The following is a 23587-nucleotide window of genomic DNA, read 5'->3' as shown; positions in this document are numbered from 1 at the left end:
GAGGTGGGGTGTGGGTTGCATTTTCTTCTGCAACGCAATAAGGGTCCAGATACACCAGCTCTGGTGATATCATCCACAAACTCAAATGCTCAACATCACCATGGAAATTCCCACTTAAGACAACTTCCAATGGTTAGGGATGGACAAATACAGAATGCACTATCTATCTTATCGCACAAAAGATTCATTTATAATAAAATGTAGGGTAAATCGTACTTGTAAATACACCCTCTCCTCATGCAGAAATAGGGTTAAAATGGATTCAGACACTGAAATGGATGCCGTTGCTGACAAATCACAGCCTTTAGTCTCACGATCTGTATAGATGTGTTTTAACACGGAATAGCTGTAGGGCATTGTGTTTTTCCTTTTATTATTCACAATAACGTAATCCAGCTGCGGTATGTTAGCTTGTTATGTGACTCCGAAGTGCGGCGATCGTTATCTGCACTACAATACATCAATCTTCATCCAGAGACCGAGGCGCGGACGGACCACGCAATAGGCGCCGCTGCCTGTAGGCGAAATGCACCTAGAAAGGTGCCCGTGTGACGTCAGACAATCAGCTGCTGCGCCTCACGTGACACACCAAGTCACGCCCCGCCCTTTCCAGCTTGTCAACTCTTCAGCACCCAGTGCCAGCATTCAGTCGCTCGCTGCCCGCCCATCGCTTGTGTTATTGGGCGCACAGCCGGGCACGAACGGTTCTCAACTGTTGGGAATATCGTACAAACATGTTCAAAGTCATCTGAAAGTAGCGGAACGCGCTTGTGGCCGGCACATACCCACTGACTGCAGCGGGAGAAGAGAGAAGTCAGGGCGGGGGCCACACTGAATTACATAGGGTCTGCTCACCCGCTGCGGGGGCTTCACTCTGAATAGAGCGGCCTCGCGGGCTTGCACTTTGGGTTTGAATTTGAGGCGCTCTCGCTCCAGGCCGCCCTGACTTGCGCTCTCCCTGATTTCAAGGGACCCGAGCGCAAAGCAACCCTTCTCCCTTTCTACCTATGTCCCGCAAAGCGAGCGATAATGTGGAGTACACCCTGCGGAGCTTGAGCAACCTAATGGGGGAGAAGAAGAGGAGGAAGCAGGATGAGGGAGCCGGGGAGAGGAGCCTGATTGCCCCAGCCGACTCTTGCACCAGCATTAACAGCCAAGGGATGCCCGTGGGAGCCGGTCCTACCGCGGCTGGCGGGGACTTGGAGCGGGCGGCCCGCAAGCAGTTCCAACAGGATGTCACCCCGGCTTTTGTGTACGTGGTGTCCGTGTTCTCGGCCCTAGGAGGCTTTCTGTTCGGCTATGACACGGGAGTGGTGTCCGGAGCCATGCTGCTGCTCAAGAAGGAGATGAACCTGTCGGCTCTATGGCAGGAGCTGCTGGTCTCCAGCACGGTGGGGGCGGCGGCGCTGTCCGCCTTCGCCGGCGGGGGGCTTAATGGACTCTTCGGGCGCAGACCGTGCATCCTGCTGGCCAGCCTGCTCTTCTCGGTGGGAGCTGTCGTGCTTGCCGCTGCCCGGGACAAGGAGACGTTGCTCGGGGGACGCGTGGTGGTGGGACTCGGCATCGGTAAGTGATGCTCTGGGCAGCATAGGCAGGCTCGGTATCCGTGTTCTGTAAATGGGGGGACAATAGAGGGGGGGCAATAGAAAAGGCACACAGACCAGGGATACGTGTGTCCGGGACCTGCCTGTACACCGCATACCGTGCCTTACTTCTAGCTGCTTCAAACTTTGTATTGGGATTGGAGTCGTTGGGTAGCCTGATTCACAGAATCCCATCTTATCATCCTGCAAGCAGTCCTCGAGATGATCTATTCACAGAGATGCTCATTTTACTCCTCGCATGCTTGTTATCTCCTTATGGACCCTGTGGTTAGAGTTCCAGCGTGATGTCATACAACTCACCAGGATGTGACTGTAGCAGAGAATCCTGACGTTGAAAATTAAGGTGCCTTCATTTGACATGTCATCAGACCTATAACACATGCACATCATATCATGGACAATGACTGGGATGGGCTGTGACTGATGGATGTCTTGGTATTTATTAATTATGCATCCCTGCTCTTTATTCTACATCTGCAGAGCTTTTCACACACACACACACACACACATCAGTACGTGTATCTCACACTATAAGGATGACATCAAAGTTCTTTTTCATCTAAACTTTTTATTTGATGGGTAGGAGTCATTTTTTCTTAAAGGACCTGTTGCTGCATACAGTATATCTTTGTGTTGAGCACCATAATGGTCTATTGTATTCAGGGTGGTGGTTAGTTAATGGCTATACAGAAAAATAGGTAAAAATAAACTTGTTAATTTTTAATTTATTATTTATTGGAAAATGCAGCTGTTTTGAATTGGTTTTATGTACATTCAAATGAAGCCTCCCTATTCACTTATTAAGTGAATATTAAAAAGACGGCAGGGTATTTACCACAACTGTTTTAAATTTTTAGAGATGCTTTTGTTTTGTCATCGCATCTTTAAAATGGCAATTTAGTTTACAGTTTGCAAAAGAACATTACACAATATTTCCCTCTACTTAAAATGTAGATCCTGTAATAAAGATAAAGAGAAATGAAGTGTCCTGGGCACATTGCGTGAAATGCATGAGCAAGTCACACACTTTAAATAAAAAGTATCCATCCTCTGTGTTTGCATAATGTAGCACACATTACCGTGGGGTAGGGTGTTTATCTTGAAGGAGGGTACTGTTCTTGATCAGGGATTGAGTGATTCCGAGCGTATTCCATGTATAAATCGTTTGTAATGAAATTTTTCATAGATAGCCATAGATCGCCATATGCCATCTAGAATTGTATCATGGCTGCTTTTTGTTTTCCTGGCTGCCCTGTAAATACATAACTGTCACATCTGTTATTTTATATGTAGCGTCAACATATTACATGATAACAAAAGTTTTATAGACTGTTGCATAAGTATGGTGGAATTAGGCAAGAAACATCTGATGGTATGTCCACAATAGTAGGTGAGAACACATTAATAGAATAAATCTAACCCTACACCACCTCTGCAAAGGATTGTTAACAAAGATGAATTCTAATGTGTACATCTTCGAGCAGGGCTGATTAATGTGTGTCCACCCTGCTGTGCAAATACCATAATACTCTGCTTCCTAATACATCATTCAAAGGCTCTGTCATGATGTACATGACATCAACTAACATAGATCTACATAGAATTTAGTAGTCTTGAAAGGTACCAACATTTTGGAGCCCTGGCCATGTGCAATTTCTCAATCCTTCTTGAAGCTTCCTTGATAAACCATCTTTATTAGATTGATACTACAGCTTCTTTGTACCTGTCACTGTCAAGCTAGTTTAAAGGTAGAACACCACACCTCCCTAAAACAGGTCATGTCAGATTCTAAATATGTCCATCGCCCTTTAATAATTATCAGTCTCTAGCATGTTGACTGACAAAGCAACTCCTAATATAACTTGTCAACTAGCCATTGAGGAGTTTATCGCTCTATGTCTGTTTAAAGGATATACTTGGAACTCATTGGCTGCTACCATAGAAGATACTAAACAATACTATTTACATCAGCTTTGATAAAAGGTACTCGGAGGAAAGCTGAAAGCAATTAATTCTATGCAGAGTACAAATTGAAAGTTCTTGGTAATTTAGGAATGTTGAATGATTATAGTAAAATAAATAAAAAAGGAGCAAGGGACATCTTCTGACACTTTCTACCATACCACACACCACCCAGCACCACTTTGTTTTTTATGCATTTTTTGTTTATACCTGAAAGCACTACCTTTTTGTTATGCATTCATTCCCTGAGAGTAAGGACAGCCTGTTATTGTATGAAAACCTAAGGTATGATCCAACAATTACTTAGCTGTTTTTACTGCCCAAACAGCAACAAAGGAAAACGATGTAGGCACACATGGTCTTTGCTTCTGCATAGTGTGTATGAAAAAGCCACATCATGAGGAAGGCTGTGGCTGACTGCTCTTGGATCTAGTTCTAGGATTCTATAAGCAGGATGAAGGACCAACCCTGGCAGGTGTTTTCTACAAGTTATGAGCTGGCACTGCATAATGCGTACTTCAATCAGTGAGGGGACTTTAAATAAATTGACTAACTTAACTGTAGAGGGACAACCAAGCTGTTCTTGCAGGGGTAGGCACTAACATTTCTCATGGTAGATATTTACTGGGGTCTGTGGTGGGTAACTTAATAATGCTCTCTTGACCATCACAACATTTGCCGCAGACACTGGTGCCCTTGTACTGACACTTTGACTACAAAGCTAGCAAAATTCCCAAATGCTGCATTGCTCTGCTCTAGTTAGTCGACTAGAACTGCTAACAGAACTATACGTATTGTGCATTCTCCGCAATCTGAGAAATAGCCAAGTATAATAATTAAGTAAAAAGAAGTAGTGGCAGCCAATGTTCTGCTAATATACATGCAATTGACTACTGCTTCCCATTGCTTTCAGTGATAAGTTATTTTCTTTTAGTTATTTCTGGTACTTTTTCAACAAATGTAGGTCAGTGGGTGATGTCAATATAAAGTCTGTGTTTGAGACTTGAGTATGGGTAATTTTTGCCAAAATAGTTTAACATCTTGTTTGTATGTACATATTATAAATACTTAACTGCAATATTTGTTTCAAGAAGTATTAATTTGAATAACTGCTTGCTTTGGCTAAAATGGTTAGCGTCCATAAATATTTATTTTTATCTTAGTACTTTAAAATAATAGACTTTGCAGGTCTATTTTGCTAATGTGAACTTGTATTATTTGAATACTCATCCAGTGCTATGTGGCTAAACATCAACTCAGATAAAATTAAAAGCTGGATTTATTTAGCTAAAGTGGACAGTCTTAAATTACAAGCTCAGAAAAATTTTGAAGACTTACATTTTGGCTACCATGATGGACATTTTCTTTTTGTTGTTTTTCTTGCTGCCAAATACATTTTATAAATGTGTATTTTTTCTCATGACAAACCTGACAAACCTGTTTAGCAGCTAATATTTGTAGTAGGCATTGAATTAATGATGTTTATTTAGAAAGTGTAATTTCCATTTATCATTTAACACAGTATCATTCCTATGGGTGTACTATTAGCGTTCACAAAAAGGTGTCAAGATGACCTTTTGGGTGTAATAGTAAGACCTGTTTTCTTTTTCTTCAATGGTGGAGAGATCTTCCTGCTGAAGACCGATTGGCCTATGTCAGCAGGAGGTATCATGGCCTGCTCCATGATTACCGTTCAGGAGCAAGCAGAGCGCCAGTCTACCTGTTATTGTTTGAATATCCAATTACTCATTAATGCATTGTCTAGACTGCTAACACTTGCTGGAAGGATTGAAGGGTGTGGGTAAAGGCTCAAGAAATAACCCAAGTGCATAAGTATTTGCCATTTGGAAATGTTTAGCAGCCCACCAATTCAAGATACCGTCACAAAGACAACCAAATATTTTCTGCTCTTGTATGTGACTGTTTCACCACCAGTCTCTGCCAAAATTACACATAATACTACTTTTTCTGTGGAGGGTGTCCCTCATTCCCCTACCTGTTGTGGTCCTTACAGTTGGGGGATGAAGGGCTGATGAATGCTCCTTCTCTTGTCTCCAGAGCAGCTCTATTTCTGCTGAGAGAACCTTGGTCTGGGAACACTCCATGCCTGGGCCTGGATAGGATAAAGTTGCTTATTTCCTTCACTATGGGTAGGATTGATTGGGCTGACAGCAGAAGCTTGGTAGGTCTTCGGTATGACCAGCCTCTAGGTCAGCTGTGTTTTTCGGGGGGGGGGGGGGTTGTGCTCTTTTATTCTCATTCAAGTAGGAGTACTTTTTAGATACTCGTGGTTATATGTTGAATGACATGATCAGTTTTGTTTTTTTTTAAATAACAAAACTGAGCTTGACAGTGAGTGATATAATCAAGTTAAGTTTTACCTAACAAACATAGTCTATGGGTCTGATTTCAAGACAAGTGAAACTTATTGTCATCAACAAGTTCATTGTTTGCATCTAGAATTGCTGCTATATCAATATTAGTCAATGGGCATTTGTACAGATTGAAATAAATGCCAAATGAAACTCAAAATATATTACGTGTGAAGTATTGATAGGGCTGTATCCTGTTTCCTTCAGGATGCCAGCCCCTTAGCTTTTGTCTACAAAAACAAAGCACTCTTCTTCTCCTCAGTTTAAGACTGTACAATCCTTTAAAGGTGTGCTCCTTCTTTTTCCAGAGCTAAAGACCTGACAGCGTCTTGATTTCCTCTCCTGGATGAGGCAAGAATTCCTAATGACTCTGGCCCCTAGGGAAGTGAAACCATTAGTGTCTAAAGTTATATACCTTTTTGAGGAACTATCATATTTTTACAAGCACATGTATTGTAACATAGAAAGTTCCCAAAAAAGAGCTTCTGAATCTGCTACTATTCGCCTTAAACCTGCTATTGCCTCAGCATTTGAGACAAGGGCCATTAAATCCTGGCTACATCAGTTAGAAGGGTATATTCCTGCTGATTGTAGCCATCAAATCTGCTATTACGGTATTTTTGTGAAAAACCTATTGAGAATGTAAGCTGGAACTGCTGCTCTAACTGTTTCTGCCATATGCACACTATGGCTTAGGCAATGGTCTGTGGATTGCGCCTTGTGTGCCATGTCTTTCACTGGCGGCTTGCTTTATGGCACTAAACTGGAGTCATTTCTAGAATAGACTGCTAGAGACGTTCTGGCTTTCACAGATGAAGGGACTCATAGCTTTGCTTTAGAGGAAGTGGAATAGAATCTGACAAATCAACCTGCTATCCCTAATGCCTGGAGGTAACTCGTGGGAGGTCATCTTCTCTGCTTCCTTTTTATGGGAGCTGTCACGAGCGTCGGCTATAAGGGCCCGGCTAAGACAGTGGGGTGAGTGTGGTAGTGAAAGGGCTAGTAACACCAGATCTCTATTACTGTTCCCAGAAACCACCAAACTAACCCCTGAAATCCTTCCTACACTATCACCGAAGTACTACAATTCACTGTTACCACCTAGACTTTTATATACTTATGTTTCCCAAACACAATATAATGATCGTACAAAAAAAACAATCACCTTAATAATCAGAGCTATATGATTAACTGTCAGAGTAGTGAGGTTATGTTGCGGGACAAAGACCAGAGCCGATTAATTGAACAGGAAAAAATGACATACAGAAAATAAAGGTTACAAATCAGCAAGACAATTATAAAATGAAATGGGAGAAAACACTAGAAATTTACACACAATTACTGATATATCAGTCCTTGTGGAGGATTCAGATGGTAAAGATGAAATCTCTCTCCCATTATCCTGCCAGGGTTTTTGCCAGATATAATGTCCCATGACCTGTCTTTCATTGACAAAAATGTTGGAATCCCACTGAAGTTCAAATGGTCCCTGACATGGTTTTTGGTTCCATAACATTCTCTATTTGGGGCATCCTTTACATATCCCCTCCTGTAGTGTTACTACAGATGCATGCTGTTTTGGTTTGGCTGTCTATATGAAATCAGAAACCTTGCAGACACCCTGGTCTTTAAAATAATACAGTTTTTATTCAGTCTACATGTAACTTGTGGTAGTTTTGGCCTAACGCATTGGGAAATCGTGTCTGTGGCAAAGTTGTCGGCAGTCAGATAGTTGTATGACGGTGCCATACATCAACAAGCAAGGATGTACTCAGAACAGAAATTTGGAGATTGTCTCATCAGAATTTTTCTTGGGTTAAATTTAGCGAGTATTTCTGCAGCAACATCATGTAATTTCTCTAGGATCTTCAATGGACTTTGAACAAGGGGGTTTTGTGTATCAAGGTTATTTCCTATCACAAAAAGTCAAGACAGATTTTTTTAGACACTATGGTTCAGCCAGTGGAATTTTCCCCTGGCGTATGTGTTCCATGCGCTTGCCTTAATCTCCAGGGTGATCCAAAGCATCAAAATGGGCATAGCTGCAGTAATCCCAATTGTGCCAGTCTGGCTAAGAAGGGTGTAGTGTTTGGAACTCATCAGATTCTCCTTCAGACAAGCCTTGCTTCACCTTTAGGTTATTCTGGATTTTCTACAAGGAAGATTTGACATGAGACCGGTCATGCTGAAAGTATATACATCTGCTTAATTTGTGGACTTTTATCTGGGTCAAACATAATTTTTTTTTATTATTAATGATATTAGACCTTGCCCTTTGTAACCCGTCATCCTCTCCATTTGAGCCTCTTCGGGAGATCTTTTTCATGTACCTCACCCCTTTAGAAACCACTTTTCTGGTAGTTACTTACCTTGGCCAGAAGGGTAAAAGCAATTCAGGCTCTGCCTATGAAGCAACTTTTCTTATGTTTCCATTAAGTTTTTCTCCTTTTGCTGGATTTTTTCTAGTGTCTGCTCTGATTTGGCTTTTAGAAGGTGTTTGAGGACCCACCTCATAAACAGTGCATCCACTTGGTGTTCTATTCATGTTTGCTACTACAGAGCAGAAGGTGGATGTAATCTGCAGACCTACCTATTTCTATTGTATAAGTCCTTTCTGTGGTACTTGGGCAAACTGGAATTTCTAGCTAGGATTTTCTCTCTCTAGTGTATCCCCATATTGTTCTAGATTAGCACACACCCAAGCATTACGTCTTTGTATGTTTTTTGTATGTTCTCTTGTCTGGTCTGGGGTTTTCAAAATAGGCATCTTGTCCTGCTTTGCATTGGAACGTGGGGCTACTCTTATCAAAGAACACAAGGATGCACCAGGAAAAATACCTTCTTTTATAGCCTCCAAATACTTCCTCAAAGCATGATGTTATTCATAGCCCCAGGTCACAGAAAGAGATAAACAGGCACTGTGTAAAGTCTGTGTAATCCACAGTTCACATCCTGCTAAACCAGGGATTTTTCAGTTTTAGTAATGAAGTATTCAAAACTTAAATATTAAACATTTAAAAAGAGATACCAGACATAACATTAGTTCTATTGCACCTAGCAGCCCTAGCATACTATAAACATTGCCTTTGGTTGAGCAAATCATGATCACTTTTCTGAGTGATCTGAATGCTGGGGGTGTTAATCACTGGATGTCTATGACACCCAGCAACACCCCCCAGATGATGACAGCAAGCGACGCCCAGATTGCGGGGGTGCCGCCATATTGAAACACTGTGCCTTTCGAATACACCGGTGCCCTGAAGGTAAGTAAAGCATTTAGGAAGTGATCGTGAGTCGCTTCCTTTGCTAACAGGTGTTGTTAAAATGCCTCGCTACAGAGGCATCTTAGCAACACTAGCTAAGCGAAGGAAAAGATTCTCGATCGCTTCCTAAACCTGTTTTTCAGCGGCAGGGCGCCGCCATATTTGAAAGACGTGCAATCTTTAAAAATAGTTATTGTATGCGCTCCTAGGAGCGATCGTGCGGGGCCCAGACAATTTTTTTGTGTTGCTGAATGCCTTGATGTCGAGGCATTAGAGCAACACCGTTTGAGTGAGGAAATGGATCGTTGATCGATTTTTTTTTTTTTTTTTTTTTTTCCCACCTGTTTTGAAGAAATGACGGTCCTGTTTTTCTGTGACGTGCCCTGACCGGCAATTGTCATCAAGGGGTTAAAAGAGAGACACAGTTAAGAGCATATGATGGCTACAGTGTCTCTTTTAAACAGTGTTATGTAGGGTCATGTAATACTTTTTAATAGTAACCAAGTACATCTGTATTTGTGAAATCCTATTTTAAAACATAATGACCTGGAGGTTATGTTGTCTTTGGTTGAGGTGAGCTAAACCCAAAAAACGATGAAAAAGGTGTAACGTATTAGCTCAAACATAAGACAAGGTTTTTTTCAGCGCAAATACTCAGAGGTCTGACTATAAGACTAAGCTCCTGATCCCCCGTAGCACTCCAGAGGACCTGTATCCTCCCCTCTGGCAGCCGGTGAACATCTGTGTGAAGCACATGAACAACTTCTGCTCCTGCCCGGCACTTCTGGCGGCGTGACCTGACCTTCTGGTGCTCCGTCAAAGAAGCCCCAGAGGAAAAGCCAGGCAGCAGCAGAGGTTGTCTACGCTCATCGTGCAGACATCCACCAGCTGCCCCCGCTAGACACTAGGAAGTCTGGAGCACGGGGGGGGGGCAGGTTGGCAAATAAAAGGAAATAAAAACAAGAAATAAATTTTCCTCAATCATAGTTTATTAAATATGAAAAACTTTACATGTGAATAAATATTTAGTAGTAAAACTTTTTTTCCGATAGAGTAGTCTTACATTCAGAGAAGCTGAAAATGTGTATAATTTCTTTTGTGTGTTTTTTCTATCATCGAGAGAGGGCATCAATAGATGCAGTAGTAGGGGTGTGTACATTCAATATTTGATTTTTCAAAATAGCATTACAAAAATAGCTGTAATAATCTGAAACCAAAACAACACAACAGTTTATTTTATGAACTGTAATGGTAAACTACGCATGCTTTTAATGCAAGTGGATAATGATTACACAGCTGCATGGTTGGCTGTTATATACCGTATTGGCTCGATTATAGGCCGCACCCTAAAAGTTTGGTGCCATTTTAAAGAAAAATGTATTTTTAAAGAACAAATACACAGTGGAATGGTAAAACAGTATTTTTTACCTAATGAACAGTAATGCATGTATTTTAAAATTTTTGGTATCTACAATACAGTTAGCATACGTTATATATAAACAGAAATTTGGAAAACCATTAGCCATTTTAAGGTCCCCCCTTAATTCATTATGCACCTTACTTCTAGATATTCCCCTCTGCTCCCCTGCAGATGTCCCCCCAAATATGCTTTATGCCCCCTGAAGTGGCACCCCCCCTCCCAGACTTACCAATGCAGTCTCCCTGGTGTCTAGTGGGTCCGGCCAGTGAACGTCTGCATGATGCGCTTAGACAGCCTCCGCTGCCGGGGCTTCTATGGTGGAGCACCGGCGTGACATAACCTTCCGGTGCTCCACGGCAGAAGTTCCAGCAGCGGAGGTTGTCTACGCGCATCATGCAGACCTCCACAGGCTCCTGGAGAGTAGGATCCAGGTCCCATGCAGCGCTGCGGGGGATCTGGATTCTAACCCTGCTGCTTGCCCGCACGGACCTGCATGTCCCGGGCATTGGGCAATACAAATTTTGCTAAACCCCAATTATAGGCCGCACCCCCACTTTAAAGTATGGTATATTCTGGTAAAAATACATAAAATTCATCTGATTCTATCAATAGAAAATTGGTGTTAATTTGATAAACATTAGATATTGCCCCTATCTTTGAACACACATATTCTAGACCTATGCCAGTCCCATGATACGTTTTTGTTTGTACTACTTTCTGTTCATTTCTTTTAGTTGACCCCCTTTATGGCTTAAAAAACTTTCAAGGCAACGCCTAGATTTGGATCAATATTGGTTTTAGGTGACATTCTCCTTTCCACTTCAGTCTAGACATAATCCCAAAATGCTATGCGAGGGGGGAAAAAAGGATTTCCCTCCTTTTGGTGATCATTTTTGAGCATTAAGCACCAATTTTATTATTTCCTGTACGTGCCCACGTAAATTGCTTAAATTGTTGGATGTGTTTTGTTTTTCTACTTTATGATCGGATTTAAGAAAAAAAAAAATGCCCCGGCAATTCGCTTTGTATTTTATAATTTCAGGTCCATGTTTGTGCGATTATTAACCAGATACAGTGCTTGCATGATCAATTCCAGATAATAATACTGCTTAGAATATTACAGTAAATTCTTCTTCACTGTAGTTAGATTCTATAAAGGTGCAGTAAATAATGAACCATTGTTCCTAGGGGAAATACAGAGTTAGGTCCATGCAAGCCTTTGGTCTCAACATTTTCGCCAGCTGATCAATGCATAACATTGTATTATGTGTGTTTCTGCTTAGTTATACAACACACATGATTTTGTTGCCGTATACACATACTATACAGTACTCACATTAAATACATACTAACATACTTATACACACTCACAGGGCCAGCCCAAGGCAAAATGCCGCCTGGGGCGAATTTTAAAATGCCGCCCTCCCTCCCCCTTAACTACCCTTTCTCTCCCTCCATCCCTGCCGCCCCCCCCCTGTACTTATCTTTCAGCAGTGCTGTGGCGAGTCTCCCTGTTCGGTCTCAGTGCCGGCTTGTAATGCTCAGCATTACAAGCCAGCACCGAGACCGAACAGGGAGACTCGCCACAGAGGAGAGAGAGAGAGGGGCGCCGAGCGGGTACTGACAGCTTGGTAAGCGAAAACCAATCGGCGCCCCTTTCTCTCTCTTTCGCTTTATAAAAAAAAAAAAGGGGGCTTGCCGCCCCTTCAAAAGTGCCGCCCCTTCAAAAGTGCCGCCCCTTCAAAAGTGCCGCCTGGAGCGGTTGCCCCACTCGGCTCCATTGTCGGGCCGGCCCTGCACACTCATACTAACACACCCTAAAACAGACACACATATTGTATGTCAAATATAAGTGTGTGTGTGTGTATATATAATATATATATTTTAGAGTAGAGGTTGTAGCCGTATTAGTCCAGTGGTGTCAATATCAAATAACAGATGGAATAAGTATCTTGTGATAATACCTTTTTTTATTGGACTAACAGAATTTTGGAATGACAAGCTTTCGGGAGCTCTTAGACTTTAGAAAGTGAGAAGAGCTCCCGAAAGCTTGTCATTCCAAAATTCTGTTACTCCAATAATAAAGGTATTATCACAAGATACTTATTCCATCTGTTATTTGATATATTATACACACACATACATGTAGTAATGTCAACTCTGTGTCTGAAACTCTGTTGAGAGACTAATTTTTTCCCCCTTTTATCTAGGCATTGCTTCTATGACCGTGCCAGTGTATATTGCAGAAGCTGCTCCGCCGCATTTAAGAGGAAGACTGGTTACAATTAACACATTATTCATAACAGGAGGGCAGTTCTTTGCAGCAGTTGTGGATGGTGCTTTCAGTTATCTTCGAAAGGATGGATGGAGGTAATTCTGTAAAACTTTATACCAGGTTAATAAATCTCTGTAAGAGGAGGGCCAACAAAACATATTAAAGAGAGTTCTCACAACCATGTGAGAGACTGATAGTCGTACAGAAAATGATTACTTCAAGTTATGTATATATGTCTATGTATGATCATCATTTCTCGTGTTGTGTAATTCATTTAATGACATAGTATTTATAGGAATAAAGATAACCATCACAATTCATATAATACTGGAGGTATCATTCAAAACTGTACAGAAGGCAACTGTACAGAACATCACTTGTGTTTTGAGATATCAACGTAAAGTATGAACTTTGCAAAAAGTTAAAGAATGATAATTTACTAATTTAATTGTACCAATACTGGATTTGGGGAGGTCTACGTCTCTTAGAGAAAAGTGTAAGAATACTCATTAAGGTAGAATAGTGCAAAAAAAAACTCTGAAAGTGTAAGGCATTTGCTTGGACATTCACTTCTAGAAGTAGGATGAGGTGGCCAGATTTACTGCCTAGGTTTGTGCTAATGGATGAAAGAGAACTTGAGCCCAGCCAGAGCTGACAGAAATCACAATCTAAGCATCTCTGGGCAGATTGTCCTTCTGGGTCTGTCTTTGTCTAGCATTAGAGAATGGTGCTGTGTAAAGCAGGGCTCGACTAACCATGTGCGCCAGTTTGCCATGGTGAGAAGAAATCCCTTCCTGGTGCCAAGGGTTTTGCAGAACATGCTCAGACAGTAGGGATAGTCAAGTCCCGACTGCTGGGTGTGTGGTTGTTCGTGTGTGTACTGTTGGATTAATCTACTTTTATTAATGAACATTTAATTTTATTTTTCTCAAATTTAATGTGATTAGCAATGTAATATGTGTCCATTGTTAACCTGATTTATCAATACTTTAATGTATTAATATATTGGCTTATTAAATGGCTGGTTTGATTGTATAACTGTTTAGGATTAATATACCGTATTTGCTCGATTATAAGACGACCCCCCAAAATGAAAATATTAATTTAGGAAAAAAACAAAAAGCCTGAATATAAGACTACCCTAAAGGAAAAAAGTTTTACTAGTAAATATTAATTCATGTAAACTAATTTTCATATTTAATAAAAGCTATGATTGAGAAAAATATATATTTTTTTATTTCCTTTTATTTGCCAACCTGCCCCCCCAGTTATGCACATCTGCCCCCAGGCTTGCCACTCTGTCCCCAGAAATGCCTTATACCCCCCTATTTGCCACTCTGCCCCATGATGTGCCTTTTAACCCTCTATATGCCACTCTGCCTCCAGAAATGTCTTATTATTATTATCTTTTATTTATATAGCGCCAACAGTTTACGCAGCGCTTAATACAATACATAAATTCAAGGGATATGACAAGACAAGAATTGACAGACTAAGACAAACCGATACATTTGGTGGAGAGAGCCCTGCTTGCAAGCTTACAATCTAGAGGGAAAATGGGGTGATAAACATAAGGCATAGAGAAAGGGTGAGAGGTATTGTGGTGGGAGTATCGATGACAAGGATGTTCTAGCAGCTAAGATGGTATGCTTCTCTGAAGAAGTGGGTTTTTAGATGTTTCTTGAATGTCGGGAGGGAGGGTGAATTCTGAAGGTTCCTTGGGAGCAGATTCCAGAGATATGGGGCAGCTCGAGTGAAATCTTGTAGACAAGAAAAGGAAGAGGTGACGAGTGAGGTGGAGAGCCTTAGCCCATGGGAGGAACGTAGGGATCGAGTAGGAGAGTATTTGCTAATGAGGTCAGAAATGTACGGAGGAGCAGTATTGTGGATGGCCTTATATGTCAGTACCAGGATCTTTAATTCTAAAGGTAATCGGGAGCCAGTGGAGGGTTTCACAGAGGGGGGAAGCAGAAGAGGAGCGACGTGCAAGGAAGATGAGCCTAGCAGCGGCATTTAGGATAGACTGTAGAGGAGAGAGTCGAGACAGTGGAATGCCAGCCAGAAGAGTGTTACAGTAGTCAAGATGGGAAATGATAAGTGAATGAACCAGAGTTTTTGTGGATTCTTGGGTGACGAATGGGCGGATACGAGAGATGTTTTTTAGGTGCAGGCGACAGGATCTGGCGAGGGACTGAATGTGAGGGATGAAGGAGAGGTTTGAGTCAAGGATGACCCCAAGGCATCGGGCCTGGTTAGTAGGAGAGATAATTGTGTTGTTAATGGTGATAGAAAATTCAGGTAGTGGAGATGGAGGGAGGGAAGATAATGAGTTCCGTTTTAGAAAGATTACGTTTCAGGTAGTGTTGTGACATCCATGAAGAAATAGCGGACAAGCAGCTGGTGATCCGGGACATGAGAGATGGAGAGAGATCAGGAGAAGATAGGTAGATTTGGGTATCATCTGCATATAGATGATACTGGAGGCCAAATGAGTTGATTAGTTTGCCAAGAGAGGAAGTATAAAGAGAGAACAGCAGAGGGCCAAGGACTGAACCTTGGGGGACACCAACCGAAAGTGGAAGGGGCAATGATGTGTTGCCTGAGAAGTTGACAGAGAAGGAACGGTTAGACAGATATGAGGAGATCCAGGAGAGAGCTGTATCTTGAATGCCCATAGAAGCAAGTGAGTCAAGAAGAAGGTGGTGATCAACAGTATCGAAAGCAGCAGAGAGATCCAGTAGTATTAGAATAGAGTAGTGACCTTTAGCTTTGGCAGAGAGCAAGTCATTGGATGACTTTTGTTAGAGCTGTTTCAGTAGAGTGAAGGGGTTTGAAACCAGACTGTAGAGGGTCAAGGAGGGAATTAGAGGAGAGGAAGTTAGTGAGGCGATTGCACACAATCCGTTCAAGCAGCTTAGAGGTAAAAGGAAGCAGAGAGATAGGGCGGTAGTTAGTCAAACAGACGGGGTCTGAGGAAGGATTCTTTAGAATTGGTGTGATTAGCGCATGCTTGAAGGCAGATGGTACAGATCCAGATGATAGAGAAAGATTAAATAGGTGGGTAAGTGATGGACCAAGGGATGGACATAGAGACTTTGAGGTGTGAAGGGATGGGGTCAAGGGGACAGGTTGTTGGGTGAGAGGAAGAAAGAAGAGTGGCTATCTCTTCTTCGGTTGTAGGGGAAAAGGCAGTTAGTATAGTAGGAGTAGAGAGGGTGGTGGTGAGTGGTGTAGGAGGGAGTTGTAAGGAAGAGAGGTCTTTTCTAATAGTCTCGATCTTCTCTTTGAAGTGGGTAGCAAGATCTTGGGCAGTGAGAGAGGTTTGTGGTGTGGGTGTGGAGGGACAGAGAAGGGAGTTGAAAGTAGAAAAAAGGCGTCGTGGGTTGGAAGAAAGAGAGGATATGAGAGTGGAGAAGTAGAGCTGTTTGGCGGGAGAGAGGGCAGAGTTGTAGGTGTGAAGCATGAATTTATAATGAGTAAAGTCTTCGCTGGATTTTGATTTTCTGAAGTAGCGCTCAGCTGTACGGCAGCACTTCTGAAGATACCGTGTGGTTTTGGTATGCCATGGTTGGCGTTTAAATTGTCGGGGGTAACTTGTAGTAATAAGAGCTATGGTGTCGAGGGATGAAGCAAGTGTGTTGTTGTAAAAAGAGGCTGCTGTGTCTGGGCAGGAAAGGGTTAACAAGGAAGGTAAGAGAGGTTCGAGTGAGGCTGACAGTTGGGTAATGGTATTTTCTGGTAATGGCCTACAAGTATGAGGTGAGCGCTGTAAGTTTGTCTTGTTAGGGGTTAGAACTGGAGAAAAAGATAGGAGGTGGTGGTCAGACAGAGGGAAGGGGTAGATGGAGAAATCTGAAAGGGAGCATGATCTGGAGAAAACCAGATCAAGTGAGTGTCCCTCAGTGTGCGTAGGGGAATTAGTCCATTGAGAGAGACCAGAGGAAGATGTCGGGGAGAGGAGTTTGGAGCTAGCAGAGTTGTTAGATATATCTAAAGGGATGTTAAAGTCACCCAGAATAAGACAGGGGATGTTAGGAGAGAGGAAGAAAGGGAGCCAGGCAGAAAGGTGGTCAAAGAACTGCGTGGTAGGGCTTGGAGGGTGATATATGACAGCAATTTGAAGAGAGAGTGGAGAGAAAAGACGGATTGTGTGAGCTTCAAAGGAGCAGAATGAGAGGGAGGGCTTGGTATATTCTGGAAGGTGCAGTGAGGTGAGAGAAGGATGCCTACACCACCACCCTTTCTGCCATCAGGCCTAGGAGTGTGGCTGAAGTGTAGTCCTCCGAAGGAGAGTGCAGCAGAAGCAGTAGTGTCTTGGGAGGGGATCCAGGTTTCAGTAAGAGCTAGGAGGTTAAAAGCATGGGATAGAAAAAGGTCATGTATACAAGCGAGTTTGTTGCATACCGAGCGGGCATTCCATAGGGCACAGTTAAAGACGGGAGGGAGTTTATGGTTGGAGATGATAGGAATAAGATTGGTTAGGTTGCGCATGTTGATTGAGTTTGCTGGTTGAGAATGATAGGAATAGGACAGGAGTGGTAGAGCAAATGCAGGTAGGTTTCACATATACAGGTCAAGTGTAGAGGTACTGGGATAGCTTTGACAGCAGAGAGATTGGGAGGGATAGGATCTGGAATGCTTTAATGGGGAGTAGTGGGTAATAAAGGGATCCAGATTTTGGTGCCCCCTACTGGCGTGATCCAATAGATCCGGTACTTAACTGTCTATATATTAGAACAGCACTGGGGTGGTGAAAAAACCCAGTTGATTGTGGGGAACATGAAGGTGGGTATTGCAGGTTGTGAGGGCTGTAATAGAGAGTGTTAAATAGTGTTAAAGTGGACGGGGCAGTAAGAGGGCAGATATAGGTGATAAGGGGTTAGTGGAGCAGAAAGATAGAAAGTAAAATATAACACACTTAAGTAGGGCTGCAACTAACGATTATTTTCATAATCGATTAGTTGGCCGATTATTTTATCGATTAATCGGATAAAAAAATGTAAATTTTTCATTTATTTAAAATAATTTAATAAACAAATGATGTTAAATACAAACAGCAGAATAAAAAAAAACTTTGATAAAATGCATTCTTGTCTTTATTTCCCAACCAGCCCCCCCAATTTATGCACATTTGAGCCCAGGCTTGCCACGCTGCCTCCCAGACATGCCACGCTGCCTCCCAGACATGCCACTCCACGCTGCCTCCCAGACATGCCACTCCACGCTGCCTCCCAGACATGCCACTCCACGCTGCCTCCCACATATGCCACTCCAGGCTGCCTCCCACATATGCCACTCCAGGCTGCCTCCCACATATACCACTCCAGGCTGCCTCCCACATATGCCACTCCACGCTGCCTCCCACATATACCACGCTGCCTCCCACACATACCACTCCACGCTGCCTCCCACACATACCACTCCACGCTGCCTCCCACACATACCACTCCACGCTGCCTCCCACACATACCACTCCACGCTGCCTCCCACACATACCACTCCACGCTGCCTCCCACACATACCACTCCACGCTGCCTCCCACACATACCACGCCACGCTGCCTCCCACACATACCACGCCACGCTGCCTCCCACACATACCACGCCACGCTGCCTCCCACACATACCACTCCACGCTGCCTCCCACATATACCACTCCACGCTGCCTCCCACATATACCACTCCACGCTGCCTCCCACATATGCCACTCCACGCTGCCTCCCACATATACCACTCCACCCCCACATATGCCACTGTGCCTGATACGCCTTATACCCCCTGATACACCACTCCATCCTCTCCAGACATGCCACGCTGCCTCCCAGACATGCCACGCTGCCCTCCCCACATATGCCACTCCACTCTACCCCCAGATATGCCACTGTGGCCCCAGATATGCCTTATACACTCTGATACACCACTCCATCCTCTCCAGACATGCCACGCTGCCTCCCAGACATGCCACGCTGCCCTCCCCACATATGCCACTCCACTCTACCCCCAGATATGCCACTGTGGCCCCAGATATGCCTTATACACTCTGATACACCACTCCGTCCTCCCCAGACATGCCACACTGCCCTCTCCACATATGCCTTATATAATGTATATGCCTTATACCCCCAGATATGTCCCTCCGTCCTCCCCAGATATGCCTTATACCCCCCCAGATATCTCATAGTCCCCTCATAGAGTCACAGACCCGTTCACAGCACACTGACACCATACTTTTATAAATAAGTACTGGGTTAATCTTCACTGCCCCCAGGATTTAGATTCCCCTTAGTTTGCCCCCCTTTATCTCTAACTGCACCTTAAATTAACTTTATTAAATTAACCCTAAACACCCCATTAACCATAACTACCCCTAAATTAACTCTAAATACCCCATCAAAACAACTACCCTAAATTAACCCTAAACACCCCATTAACCATAACTGCCCCTAAATTAACCCTAAAGACCCTGTCAACCACAACAGCCCCTAAATTAACCCTAAACACACCATTAACCACAACTGCCTCAAATTAACCCCAAACACCCCATTAACCACAGCTGCTCCTAAATTAACCCTAAACACCCCATTAACCATAGCTGCCCCTAAATTAACCCTAAACACCCTATTAACCATAACTGCCCCTAAATTAACCCCCACCTCCCCTAACTTTCAGTAGCCCAAATATTAATTTTATGCTTACGGTTAGATGAGTGTCACAGCCATGTGGTTCTGGCCTTCTGGGAGAAGGAAGGGGCGGGGCCAGTTGTCACAGTGATTACAGGGAGGGACTGGTAAGTAGGAGCTGCTGCTGTGAGTCACTCAAACGGATTATATAACGAGGGGTATTTTTCAGAGCGTTTGCTCTGAAAAAACCCTCATTTTATAATCGATTCAACTAATCGATAATGAAATTCGTTGGCAACGAATTTCATTATCGATTATCGATTTTATCGATTAGTTGTTGCAGCCCTACACTAAAGTAGTGACAGGCATGACATAAATTTTACCAAATAAAAACAAATAAAACAATCAGTGGAAAAATGCTGAAACTCCCAGTAAGGGCATTCCTAGGCCATAAAACATAGATAGAAAAAAAGGGTAATAGACAATTCAGGCACAGAAACAGGAAAATGATAATAACAATACAGAGAACAATAACAGATAATTATGGAGATCTCTTGGTCCACTCTGTAGACTTGGGCCCTTTTGGGTTGCTGAATGCCTTGATATAAAAGCATTACGGCTACACCATGTTTAAACCCGTTTAACCACATGAAGTGCCAGGCACGTCAATTGTTGTTAAGGGGACATATTGAGGGTGGAGCATCACCTGAGAAGGGCAATATGACTGGAAATGTAAATATATCAAGGGATTAACCCCTAAAGGACTTATTTCCCTCTTTCTCATTTAGTGAACCCACACAAATAAGTTTTTCAGGATAAGAGGGACCTTTTTAAAACCATATTTTCATATGTAAGGCTTTTTTTAATTGAAAAATGCGTAACAAAAATTTGCATATGCTCCGTTTTACAGTTATGTAAATTATCCACAACTAGTATAAATAGGAAAAATCCTAAAAATACAATTTTCATTCATCTGTTTTCTATTTTTATCTGTTTTAACTAGTGCCTAACCCTAAACGAAACCTTATCTAACAAATCCCCCACTAACCTCCTTCACACTAATTTAAAATGAATGCACAAAATGGCTGCTGCTATTTATCGTAATGCCCACACCATTAACAAAAATGGCTGCCACACATGTATTGGATGCGCATCTTCAGTCAGCTGCAGCTGATGTGTTACTCAATATGGATGCACCCAGCATGCAATATTGGGGGTGTGGGTATTTCCCATATCCTTGCATTAGTTTTAAATCACTTATGTTGGTGTCTTTTCTCCACAGTGTTTCTTTAACTGTGACTTGTGTGTTTAAATATAGTATTAATAAAGCTAGGACTGTACTTTATTATTAAATACTGTAGTTTTCCATGGCTTTGCACCTCTGTCATGGTGTAACATCCTGTTTATTTAAGTTGGTTATGAATATGGATTACTGCCTACCCATGCATAGATTCTGTGTGACTCAGTATTCTGTTGGTTTTTGTACTTTGGTTCAAATACGTGTATTTATTGAATTTACATTTTTTTTAAGCAGCAGTTGAAAACATAATATAATTGAAGCCAGAAGAAATATTTTTGTTATATTTAGAAGTATCCTTGGTAAAGGACAGTACTACACACTTACATTTTACAGTACACTACAACTTTTAGTAATGGTCAGAGCACTTAACAGATTGGCGCCCCTGAACACCATTCTTTAAGTCCTTTTACATATCTCCCAACAGTTGAAATTGTGAAAGAGGGACACTTTTTTTTTTATTTATTTTTTTATCTCGCGGAACTCATTGATTCAAGCAATTGTACTTTACAATGTTGCGCTTGCATCGCCACTTAAAACACGCTTTGTTTTTATCAGCACAGTCATGCATATTAAAAAAACCAACACATTGAATTGAATTCCCATGAGGCTCAGCCAGACATATTACTTCCATGATGCTGGCTGAGCGTCATGGGAAGTGCAGTAACAGTAAAGCTGCTAGCTGTGAACCAAAATTCCCATGATTCCCAGCCAGCCAGGTGTCCACCCTAATGCTGGCTGAGTATCATTGGAACAGCAGCAGAGATTTTTTTTAATTAAAAAAGGCTAATGTTAGCCTCCCTCCCAGGACCCTTACACACTGCCTTTACACACACCTGCCCATAAACACACACACATACACTGCCCTTACACACACACACACATATATACACGTACACTGCCCATAAACACACACATACACGTACACAGCCCTTACACACACACACACACAAATCATAATTCAGATAGATCCACATGTGCTTATTGAAGTGCGTCCTGTATGTTTGTTTTTTTTGTGGATATCCTGAAGCCTTGAACACATTTGTAATGTATGCACTATTTTATATATATATATATATATATATATATATATATATATATATATAGTGTGTGTGTGTGTGTGTAAAAAGCGCTTGCTTCATTGTGTTGTAGTGTGTGTGATGAATGAATGTTGGGCACTATCAGATGTGCATACCTGGGAACTTGGGGCTTCCCTATTCTTAAGTGTGGAGAGAGGTCTTGGCTGTGCTGTCCTCTCCCAGCTGAAGTAGGCTGTGTGTTGTTCATCTGCTTCTGACCGTTTTTTCCTTAAATTGCTTTGTTTTTTCTTCTGAACGTTTTGTTGACATTGCTCCAAGATTGCAGTGGTATCAATAAACATGCTTATAATATTGTCATGTGCTTCATTATTCATTGACTGCCTAAATTGCCTCTAAAGAAGAGGGGAGCTAGAGCAGATACTTTCCTACTATGGTTGGTTAGGTTCTTACTGCTTTTAGGAAAGCTCTTGATTTAGTTGTGCCTGGGTTCCAGTTGGGTATTATTGCTGCCTCTTTTTAACCTATTAAGATTTGACTTGAGTGGTAGCAGATGGAAAGTTATAGGTAATTGTGTTCATTCAAAGGAAGGCCTAGTTACTAGCTTGGGTTCTCATGGATCCTACTGAGACCAATACTGTTAATTATGTAGCCCTCCTCTGAACTCTCTCCAATATGTCAAGAGTCTCCTGGAGATCCTATCTCTAGAAGAATATTGACATATTGGAGAGAGTTCAGAAGAGGGCTACAAAAATGGTAAGTGGTTTGCAGGATAAAAAATATATAAAATGAAAGACAAAGGGATGTCGGTGTGTATAACTGAGGAAAAGAAGAACGAGGCAACACGTGATGGAACCATATAAATACTCAAAGGGGTTAAACTACAGGAGAAAAGTTTATTTCAGAGTACAAATGTTAGAAGAACAGGTTGTAATCTAACAAATGGCTAATACAGTAAGGGGATTTAAACATGCATGTGAAATGCATAAGGCTATCCTGAATCTAAGACAAGACTAAGGACTGATTAAGGTTTGAGGAGAGGGTGCACTAGATTGGTGAAATGATTCTTATCTGCAATCAAATTATGTGTTTTTGTTTTAGTAGGCAGAGGATGATTTAGTCATGAGATCTGGTAACGAGGGCACTTGGTGTACTCTCTCTGTCAGTGCTGCTGTTGATTTTCTTTGTGCCTTTGCTATTAAAGCAGCTTGCATGTTAACCAGGACCTCAGTACCTCATGATGGTAGCGTGTATTACTATTTGGTTGAGAAGAGCTCTAAGAGTTATATCTGTCGGATTTTTTTTCTTGAAAAATGCTTATTTGGGTCAAGATCTTTTGGAGCATGCTTTGGGTGTTATTTTTTTCTCTCTCCATTAAAACAAACCCTTAAGGTTAAACTCTCTTCATACCTATAAGGATATGTCCTACATTTAGAGCTGATGTTTTGCCAAAAGAAAACAGTCCCTTTAATTCTATACAGAGCTTAAGTTTTCCATGTGTAAAAAAAATACATTCTCAAGTTATAGCTGCAACTTTTCAACAGTATTCAGCTGAATATAGTGAGATACACAAATTTAATGATTTGGCATGGTTGTTGGAAGATATTTATTTTGCAATCAGGTGATCCTGTTTGTCTACCGTAAACTGGTTGAGTCAGGTGATTCTGAATACGTTAACAGAATCTTCCTTGTGCTCAGCAGCATGACAGGGAAGGTGATGAATCCTGTTGGCAATTCG

The 23587-nt window shown here is 42.1% G+C and overlaps 1 protein-coding gene across 2 annotated transcripts in view; it reads left to right on the top strand.

The window, feature by feature from the left end:
* Window positions 1-616: 616 nt before the first annotated feature.
* The window catches only part of SLC2A13 (solute carrier family 2 member 13), a 56698-nt gene continuing 33727 nt past the window's right edge, over window positions 617-23587 (top strand). For both annotated transcript variants that reach the window (XM_053462742.1, XM_053462741.1), the window contains exons 1-2: window positions 617-1566; window positions 12832-12991. In XM_053462742.1, the coding sequence (XP_053318717.1) occupies window positions 1008-1566; window positions 12832-12991 (719 nt within the window). In that variant the 5' untranslated portion in view covers window positions 617-1007. The remainder of the gene's footprint in view (window positions 1567-12831; window positions 12992-23587) is intronic.

The sequence above is a fragment of the Spea bombifrons genome, chromosome 4, assembly GCF_027358695.1.
Source record: "Spea bombifrons isolate aSpeBom1 chromosome 4, aSpeBom1.2.pri, whole genome shotgun sequence".
NCBI classification, from domain to species: Eukaryota; Metazoa; Chordata; class Amphibia; order Anura; family Pelobatidae; genus Spea; species Spea bombifrons.
The sequence above is the reverse complement of the archived record's forward strand: the minus strand, read 5'-3'. Positions and strand labels throughout refer to the sequence as shown.